The sequence below is a fragment of the Petromyzon marinus genome, unplaced genomic scaffold (genome assembly GCF_048934315.1).
Source record: "Petromyzon marinus isolate PM22_M1 ecotype Great Lakes invasive population unplaced genomic scaffold, UKy_Petmar_22M1.pri1.0 PM_Scaffold_70, whole genome shotgun sequence".
Classification (NCBI taxonomy): Eukaryota; Metazoa; Chordata; class Hyperoartia; order Petromyzontiformes; family Petromyzontidae; genus Petromyzon; species Petromyzon marinus.
In genome coordinates this window covers 82,254-92,500 of record NW_027423678.1, presented here as the reverse complement: position 1 = coordinate 92,500, position 10,247 = coordinate 82,254, and the positions used below count along the sequence as shown (strand labels likewise).

General features: G+C 59.0%; 1 protein-coding gene across 1 annotated transcript in view; it reads left to right on the top strand.

The window, feature by feature from the left end:
• PRODH2 (proline dehydrogenase 2) overlaps positions 1-10,247 on the top strand; it is an 87,767-nt gene that overhangs the window by 39,372 nt on the left and 38,148 nt on the right. Inside the window, exon 6 of the mRNA XM_076064773.1 lies at positions 2,150-2,230. Coding sequence (XP_075920888.1) covers positions 2,150-2,230 — 81 coding nt within the window. The remainder of the gene's footprint in view (positions 1-2,149; positions 2,231-10,247) is intronic.

The window sequence follows — 10,247 nt, the reverse complement described above, 5'->3', positions numbered from 1 at the left end:
TGCCCTCACACGTGACCGCTGCCCTCACACGTGACTGCTGTCCTCACACGTGACCGCTGCCCTCACACGTGACCGCTGCCCTCACACGTGACTGTTGCCCTCACACGTGACTGCTGCCCTCACACGTGACTGCCGTCACACGTGACTGCTGCCCTCACACGTGACCGCTGCCCTCACACGTGACTGCTGCCCTCACACGTGACTGCTGCCCTCACACGTGACTGCTGTCCTCACACGTGACTGCCCTCACACGTGACTGCTGCCCTCACACGTGACCGCTGCCCTCACACGTGACCGCTGCCCTCACACGTGACTGCTGCCCTCACACGTGACTGCCCTCACACGTGACTGCTGCCCTCACACGTGACTGCCCTCACACGTGACTGCTGCCCTCACACGTGACTGTCCTTACACGTGACTGCTACCCTCACACGTGACTGCCCTCACACGTGACTGCTGCGCTCACACGTGACCGCTGCCCTCACACGTGACTGCTGCCCTCACACGTGACTGCTGCCCTCACACGTGACTGCTGCCCTCACACGTGACTGCTGCCCTCACACGTGACTGCTGCCCTCACACGTGACTGCTGCCCTCACACGTGACTGCCCTCACACGTGACTGCTGCCCTCACACGTGACTGCTGCCCTCACACGTGACTGCCCTCACACGTGACTGCCCTCACACGTGACTGCTGCCCTCACACGTGACTGCTGCCCTCACACGTGACTGCTGCCCTCACACGTGACTGCTGCCCTCACACGTGACTGCTGCCCTCACACGTGACTGTTGCCCTCACACGTGACTGCTGCCCTCACACGTGACTGTTGCCCTCACACGTGACCGCTGCCCTCACACGTGACTGCTGCCCTCACACGTGACCGCTGCCCTCACACGTGACTGCCCTCACACGTGACTGCTGCCCTCACACGTGACTGCTGCCCTCACACGTGACTGCCCTCACACGTGACCGCTGCCCTCGCACGTGACCGCTGCCCTCACACGTGACCGCTGCCCTCGCACGTGACTGCTGCCCTCACACGTGACTGCCCTCACACGTGACTGCTGCCCTCACACGTGACTGCTGCCCTCACACGTGACCGCTGCCCTCACACGTGACTGCCCTCACACGTGACTGCTGCCCTCACACGTGACTGCCCTCACACGTGACTGCTGCCCTCACACGTGACTGCTGCCCTCGCACGTGACCGCTGCCCTCACACGTGACTGTTGCCCTCACACGTGACTGCTGCCCTCACACGTGACTGCTGTCCTCACACGTGACTGCTGCCCTCACACGTGACTGCCCTCACCCGCTTTGTCTGTGTGTACATCATAGGTGGTGCTATTCGCTAATACTAACAGCACTTGCCCCTACAGCCCTGCTAGAGGCTACCTGGGGGACCTTTGTCTGTCTGTGTGTGACTGCACTTGCCCCTACAGCCCTGCTAGAGGCTACCTGGGGGACCTTTGTCTGTGTCTGTGTGACTGCACTTGCCACTACAGCCCTGCTAGAGGCTACCTGGGGGACCTTTGCCAGTGTCTGTGTGTGACTGCACTTGCCCCTACAGCCCTGCAAGAGGCTACCTGGGGGACCTTTGCCTGTGTCTGTGTGTGGCTGCACTTGCCCCTAGAGCCCTGCTAGAGGCTACCTGGGGGACCTTTGTCTGTATCTGTGTGTGACTGCACTTGCCCCTAGAGCCCTGCTAGAGGCTACCTGGGGGACCTGTGCCTGTGTCTGTGTGACTGCACTTGCCCCTAGAGCCCTGCTAGAGGCTACCTGGGGGACCTTTGCCTGTGTCTGTGTGTGACTGCACTTGCCCATAGAGCCCTGCTAGAGGCTACCTGGGGGACCTGTGCCTGTGTCTGTGTGACTGCACTTGCCCCTAGAGCCCTGCTAGAGGCTACCTGGGGGACCTTTGCCTGTGTCTGTGTGTGACTGCACTTGCCCATAGAGCCCTGCTAGAGGCTACCTGGGGGACCTTTGCCACTGTCTGTGTGTGACTGCACTTGCGCCTAGAGCCCTGCTAGAGGCTACCTGGGGGATCTTTGTCTGTGTCTGTGTGTGACTGCACTTGCCCCTACTGCACTTGCCCCTAAAGGCCTGCTAGAGGCTACCTGGGGGACCTTTGCCTGTGTCTGTGTGCAGTCCGCCAAGCTCCCGTTCCTGACTCGGAGCGAGAATTTTCACCTGGACGCGGCCCTGCACAGACTCGCACGTGTCGGAGAGGTGATGGTGGTGGTGGTGATGGTGGTGATGGTAGTGGTGATGGTGGTGGTGGTGATGGTGGTGGTGGTGATGGTGGTGGTGGTGATGGTGGTGGTGGTGGTGATGGTGGTGGTGGTGGTGATGGTGGTGGTGGTGATGGTGGTGGTGATGGTGGTGATGATGATGGTGGTGGTGGTGGTGATGGTGGTGGTGATGGTGGTGGTGATGGTGGTGGTGATGGTGATGGTAGTGGTGATGGTGGTGATGGTGGTGGTGGTGGTGATGATGGGGGTGGTGGTGGTGATGGTGGTGGTGGTGATGGTGGTGGTGATGGTGGTGATGATGATGGTGGTGGTGGTGGTGATGGTGGTGGTGATGGTGGTGGTGATGATGGTGGTGATGGTGGTGATGATGGTGGTGATGGTGGTGATGGTGGTGGTGGTGATGGTGGTGGTGATGGTGGTGATGGTGGTGGTGATGGTGGTGGTGATGATGGTGGTGATGGTGGTGATGGTGATGGTGGTGATGGTGATGGTGGTGATGGTGATGGTGGTGATGGTGGTGGTGGTGATGGTGGTGATGGTGGTGGTGATGGTGGTGATGGTGATGGTGGTGATGGTGGTGGTGGTGATGGGGGTGATGGTGGTGATGGTGGTGGTGATGATGGTGGTGGTGGTGATGGTGGTGGTGATGGTGGTGGTGATGGTGGTGATGGTGGTGGTGATGGTGGTGATTGTGGTGGTGGTGATGATGGTGGTGGTGATGGTGGTGGTGATGGTGGTGATGGTGGTGATGGTGGTGATGGTGGTGGTGGTGGTGATGGTGGTGGTGGTGGTGATGGTGGTGGGGGTGATGGTGATGGTGGTGGTGGTGGTGATGGTGGTGGTGGTGGTGATGGTGGTGGTGATGGTGGTGGGGGTGATGGTGATGGTGGTGGTGGTGGTGATGGTGGTGGTGGTGGTGATGGTGGTGGTGATGGTGGTGGGGGTGATGGTGATGGTGGTGGTGGTGGTGATGGTGGTGGTGGTGGTGATGGTGGTGGGGGTGATGGTGATGGTGGTGGTGGTGGTGGTGGTGATGGTGGTGGTGGTGGTGATGGTGGTGGTGATGGTGGTGGGGGTGATGGTGATGGTGGTGGTGGTGGTGATGGTGGTGGTGGTGGTGATGGTGGTGATGGTGGTGTTGATGGTGGTGGTGGTGGTGGTGATGGTGGTGGTGGTGGTGTTGATGGTGGTGGTGGTGTTGATGGTGGTGATGATGGTGGTGGTGGTGGTGATGGTGGTGGTGGTGATGGTGGTGGTGGTGGTGATGGTGGTGGTGGTGATGGTGGTGGTGGTGATGGTGGTGATGGTGGTGATGGTGGTGGTGATGGTGGTGGTGGTGGTGATGGTGGTGGTGGTGATGGTGGTGGTGGTGATGGTGGTGGTGGTGGTGGTGATGGTGGTGGTGATGGTGGTGATGGTGGTGGTGATGGTGGTGGTGGTGGTGGTGGTGGTGATGGTGGTGGTGGTGGTGGTGATGGTGGTGGTGGTGGTGATGGTGGTGGTGGTGATGGTGGTGGTGGTGGTGGTGGTGGTGATGGTGGTGGTGGTGATGGTGGTGGTGGTGATGGTGGTGGTGGTGATGGTGGTGGTGGTGGTGGTGATGGTGGTGGTGGTGGTGATGGTGGTGGTGGTGGTGATGGTGATGGTGGTGGTGATGGTGGTGGTGGTGATGGTGGTGGTGGTGATGGTGGTGATGGTGGTGGTGGTGATGGTGGTGGTGATGGTGGTGGGGGTGGTGGTGATGGTGGTGGTGGTGATGGTGGTGGTGGTGATGGTGGTGGTGGTGGTGGTGATGGTGATGGGGGTGGTGATGGGGGTGGTGATGGGGGTGGTGATGGGGGTGATGGTGGTGGTGATGGTGGTGGTGATGGGGGTGGTGATGGGAGTGGTGATGGGGGTGGTGGTGATGGGGGTGGTGATGGTGGTGGTGATGGGGGTGGTGGTGATGGTGGTGGTGATGGGGGTGGTGATGGGGGTGGTGATGGGGGTGGTGATGGGGGTGGTGATGGTGGTGGTGGTGATGGTGGTGGTGATGGTGATGGGGTGGTGGTGGTGGTGATGGGGGTGGTGATGGGGGTGGTGATGGGGGTGGTGATGGAGGTGGTGATGGGGGTGGTGATGGGGGTGGTTATGGTGGTGGTGATGGGGGTGGTGATGGTGGTGGTGATGGTGGTGGTGATGGGGGTGGTGGTGGTGGTGGTGGTGATGGTGGTGATGGTGGTGGTGGTGGTGGTGATGGTGGTGGTGATGGGGGTGGTGATGGGGGTGGTGATGGTGGTGGTGATGGTTGTGATGGTGGTGGTGGTGGTGGTGATGGTGGTGGTGGTGATGGTGGTGGTGATGGTGATGGTGGTGGTGATGGTGGTGGTGATGGTGGTGGTGGTGATGGTGATGATGGGGGTGGTGATGGTGATGGTGGTGGTGGTGATGGTGATGGTGGTGGTGATGGTGGTGGTGATGGTGGTGGTGGTGATGGTGGTGGTGGTGATGGTGGTGGTGGTGATGGTGGTGATGGTGGTGGTGGTGATGGTGGTGATGGTGGTGATGGTGGTGGTGGTGGTGATGGTGGTGGTGGTGATGGTGGTGGTGATGGTGGTGGTGGTGATGGTGGTGGTGGTGATGGTGGTGATGGTGGTGATGGTGGTGGTGGTGGTGGTGATGGTGGTGGTGATGATGGGGGTGGTGGTGGTGGTGGTGATGGTGGTGGTGATGGGGGTGGTGATGGTGGTGGTGGTGATGGTGATGATGGGGGTGGTGATGGTGGTGGTGGTGATGGTGATGGTGGTGGTGGTGATGGTGGTGGTGGTGGTGATGGTGGTGGTGATGGTGGTGATGGTGATGGTGGTGGTGATGGTGGTGGTGATGGTGGTGATGGTGATGGTGGTGGTGGTGATGGTGGTGGTGGTGATGGTGGTGGTGGTGATGGTGGTGATGGTGGTGGTGATGGTGGTGATGGTGGTGATGGTGGTGGTGGTGGTGATGGTGGTGGTGGTGATGGTGGTGGTGATGGTGGTGGTGGTGATGGTGGTGGTGGTGGTGATGGTGGTGGTGATGATGGGGGTGGTGGTGGTGGTGATGGTGGTGGTGATGGGGGTGGTGATGGGGGTGGTGATGGGGGTGGTGATGGGGGTGGTGGTGATGGTGGTGGTGGTGGTGGTGATGGTGGTGGTGATGGGGGTGGTGATGGTGGTGGTGATGGTGATGGTGGTGGTGATGGTGGTGGTGGTGATGGTGGTGGTGGTGGTGATGGTGGTGGTGGTGGTGATGGTGGTGGTGATGGTGGTGGTGATGGTGATGGTGGTGGTGATGGTGATGATGGAGGTGGTGATTGGGGTGGTGATGGGGGTGGTGGTGGGGGTGGTGGTGGTGGTGGTGATGGTGGTGGTGGTGGTGATGGTGGTGGTGATGGGGGTGGTGATGGTGGTGATGGTGGTGATGTCCGGCAAAACAACCCCCTACCTCCTCGCGGTGCCGGACGGGCAACTCTGTCGTGGACAGCGCTGTGGGGGGAGATCCAATTTTGATTGGCTCCTCCCCTCATGGCATATGTGTCCACCACAGGGGCTAAACGGGGGCTCTGGACGGGTGCGAGGGGCTGGTAACCCCTCCACCTTCAATTAATTACCACGAAACTACGAATTAAACTGAAATATGTAACAACTAAGCTTGTGCCGGAGGCCCCGGGGGGCCAGGCGTCTATGACGTCTCCTGGCCAAACCCCAATTGGCGGAGCCAGGAGATTGAATACCTACCCTCGGGGCTACTCCAGAAACAACGAAAAGCCACTACGGTTGGCCACGTGGAATGTTCGAACGCTCACTGCAGAGGAGAGGCTGCCACTCCTCTGTCGGGAGCTGGACCGGTACCGCCTGGATCTATGCGGCATTCAGGAGGTCCGGTGGACCGGCTCTGGCTCCTGCCACCATGAGGGGTGGACAGTCCTCTACTCGGGGCAGCAGACTGCCAAACAACAGGGTGTGGGTCTTCTTTTGAACAAAAGAATGAAGGGGGCGTGGGAGCGTGGCGGTGAGGTGTGGGAAGCTGTAAGCCCCAGGCTACTTTGGGCTCGCCTTCCCATCAACCGGAGGCGAGGAATGGTGGTCGTGGTTACTTATGCCCCCACCGAAGATGAACATCCGTGGAGGGATGCAGGCAAAGCCGATGAGTCAGATGCCTTCTATGACCTCCTGTCACAGGTGCTGGCTAAAGTGGCCCCTCGGGATAGAGTCATCATGTTGGGTGACTTCAATGCCCGAGTTGGTCATGATACTGGCACCTGGTCTGGAGTGATTGGAGGGCATGGGCCAGATCAGCTCAATAACAACGGTAGGAGGCTGCTAGATTTTTGTGCAGCCCATGGGCTTGTAATTACCAACACGCTGTTCCGGCATCGGCGCATCCACACAACATCATGGATGCATGCCGGGTCCAAGCAAGAACATCTGCTGGACTACATAGTGACGGACCAGCGAATGCGAGCCCATGTCCTTGACACCAGGACCTACCGTGGAGCTGATCTGCCCTCTGACCATCGACTAGTCATCTGTAAGATGCGCCTGCCATTCTTCCACTCCGGTGGTGGGTGTACACCCAGGACCCCATTCCAACCTAAAGTGGCCTGGTCTCAGTTATCTGATGAAAGTTGCAAGCGAGAATTTCATCATCGCTTGCGGCTGGGATTGGCATCGTCCCCGACTCCTCCTGATGTCGAGGGTAAATGGGCGAGGTTTAGGACTGTGACTCATGCAGCTGCAATGGCTGCTTTGGGTACGCGGTCCAGACCTCCCCAGACACCCTGGATGACAGAGGAGTTGTTCAGGATCGTTGAGAAAAAGCGACAGGCCCACTGTCATCGGCTACAGAATCCCACGTCAGAGAATGAGGAGGCTTACCGCAGCCTTCGCTCGGAGGTTCGGAGAGCCGTGAGGCGCTGCAAGGATGGGTGGTGGTCGCGGGTTGCTGAGGAGATGGAGTCTGCCTCAGTGGCCCGTGATCACAAATCTCTATTTAACTCCATCAAAAAAGTAACCTGCAGCGCCACACCTATTACCATCATTAGGGGAAAAAACGGTGATCCAATTTCCGACCCCCAGGAACAGGTTCGCAGATTTGCTGAGCATTTCTGTGAGGTCCTGGGGGAGGGAAAATCCCTCAGCCAGGAAAACATCGCGGCACAAAGTGAGGATGACCCTGCTGAGGCTGCGGTGCCTCAAATATTGGATGAAGTCACCCCCTGTGAGTGGCTGGCTGAGGTGCCATCTGCTGAGGAAGTATTGAAGGCGATCCGGAGTCTGAGACCAGGAAAGGCAGCGGGCAGAGATGATCTCCCAAGCGAAATGCTGAGGGAGGGTGGCGTTTGTGCACAGACTGCCCTATATGACATCATAACAACAGTCTGGACCACTGGACGGGTTCCGCAGGATTGGAAGGATGCCCTGGTGGTCCCCCTTTTTAAGAAGGGGGACCGCACAGACTGTAACAACTACAGGGGCATCTCACTCCTCAGTGTGCCGGGAAAGGTCCTGGCAAGGATTATTCAGCATCGCCTTGCCAGGCACGCTGAGGAGAGGCTTGCGGAGCCCCAATGCGGTTTCAGGAAAGGGCGGTCCTGCACAGATGCCATATTTTCTGTCCGTCTGCTACAGCAGAGGTGTAGGGAATTCCAACAAGACCTACATCTCTGCTTTATTGACCTGGTCAAGGCCTATGATACCATCAGTAGGCCTGGGCTCTGGGTCGTTCTTCGTGCTTTTGGAGTACCTGACCCTCTGCTCACGATCATTAAGGACCTTCATGATGGTGAGCGGGCCCGGGTAAAACTACGTGGCCGGGAGTCAGAGCCATTCCCTGTACACCTTGGGGTGCGACAGGGATGTCCTTTGGCTCCCACATTATTTAACATCTATTTTGACCACGTAGTTCGTGAAGCCTTCAATAGCTGTACCGGGGGAATCTCCATATGGTACAGATATAATGGGAGGCTAATCGATGCCCGGGTGCGGTCAAGGGATGGCTCCCTATTGCTCAACCACGTTATGTATGCTGATGACTTGGTAATAGCTGCTCAGTCAGAGGAGGAGTTGGAGACGCTGCTGCTGAGACTGGAGCATACCACTAAGAGGTGGGGCCTTACCATCAGCCCCACCAAAACTAAGCACCTGCCTGGGTATTTTGTACCATCGGACACTCCACCCCCACAACTCCCAATCGGTGATGGGGCAGTTGTGGAGAGAGTGGAGAGCTTCCCATACCTGGGCAGTGTGCTTATGACTGGCTCCAGTTTAACAGCAGAGGTCTCACTCCGAATCAGTCGAGCGGCAATATCTTTTCATCGGTTGCGTAACGCTGTGTGGAAGCTACCTGGTCTGTCGCTCCGCACTAAGCTTCAGGTCTTCTCGGCCACGGTCATTCCCTCCCTTCTCTATGCTTGCGAAACGTGGACCCCCCTAATGGAACATCTTCGCCGGTTAGAAACATTTAGGCTGGCCTGCCTACGATCCATCCTGGGTTTAACCAGACTGGATTGTGTGAGGAGCTCACAAATCCTTGAAAGATCTGGGCAGGGTCCCATCGGTGAGCTCCTCCGGCAGGCAAGGCTGCGATGGCTGGGTCATGTAGCCCGCATGCCCAGCCACCGCATGCCGAAACAGCTTTTGTTTGGCCGGATTGAGGGGGCTAAGCGGGCGCGGCACGGGCTAGAGAAGAGATGGAGTGATGTGGTACAGGAGGACGTGGAGCTGAGTGGACTTGCCGATGACTGGTACCAGCGGTGTCAAGATCGGCCTCTGTGGAGGAGGCTCGTGAAGGATGCTACAGGGCAGTTGGAGGCAGTCGCCCTCCAACAACAACGGAGGGCGGAGGAGCGACGCTCACAACAGCGAGCGGAGCGCCGGGTGGCTAAAGCACAGCAGGTTGGCACAGTAGGGGGCACAGGTGGTACATCAGCCAGTCATCTCAGTCAGTCAACCCGTGGCACCTGGGTCTGCCCCGTGACCTCCTGCCAGCGGGCGTTCGACACTTCACGTGGCCTCAGGGTGCACATAGCCTGGCACAAGCGTCGTGGTGACGTCACCGCCACTTAGTGGCGAATGGCGGTTGTTGTTGTTGTTGTTGATGGTGGTGATGGTGGTGGTGATGGTGATGATGGAGGTGGTGATTGGGGTGGTGATGGGGGTGGTGGTGGGGGTGGTGGTGATGGTGGTGGTGATGGTGGTGGTGGTGATGGTGGTGGTGATGGTGGTGGTGATGGGGGTGGTGATGGTGGTGATGGTGGTGGTGATGGTGGTGGTGGTGGTGATGGGGGTGGTGATGGTGGTGGTGATGGTGATGGTGGTGGTGATGGGGGTGGTGATGGTGGAGGTGATGGTGGTGGTGATGGGGGTGGTGATGGGGGTGGTGATGGGGGTTGTGGTGGGGGTGGTGGTGATGGTGGTGGTGGTGGTGATGGGGGTGGTGATGGGGTTGGTGATGGGGGTGGTGGTGATGGGGGTGGTGATGGTGGTGGGGATGGTGGTGATGGTGGTGGTGGTGATGGGGGTGATGGTGGTGGTGGTGATGGGGATGGTGATGGGGGTGGTGATGGGGGTGGTGGTAGGGGTGGTGGTGGTGATGGTCATGGTGGTGGTGATGGTGGTGGTGGTGATGGTGGTGGTGATGGTGGTGGTGGTGATGGTGGTGGTGATGGGGGTGGTGGTGGTGGTGGTGATGGGGGTGGTGGTGGTGATGGTGGTGATGGTGGTGGTGATGGTGGTGATGGTGATGGTGGTGATGGTGGTGGTGATGGTGGTGGTGATGGGGGTGGTGATGGGGGTGGTGATGGGGGTGGTGGTGGGGGTGGTGGTGATGGTGGTGGGGGTGGTGGTGATGGTGGTGGTGGTGGTGATGGGGGTGGTGATGGGGGTGGTAGAGGTGGTGATGGGGGTGGTGATGGAGTTGGTGATGGGGGTGGTGGTGATGGGGGTGGTGATGGTGGTGATGGTGGTGATGGTGGTGGT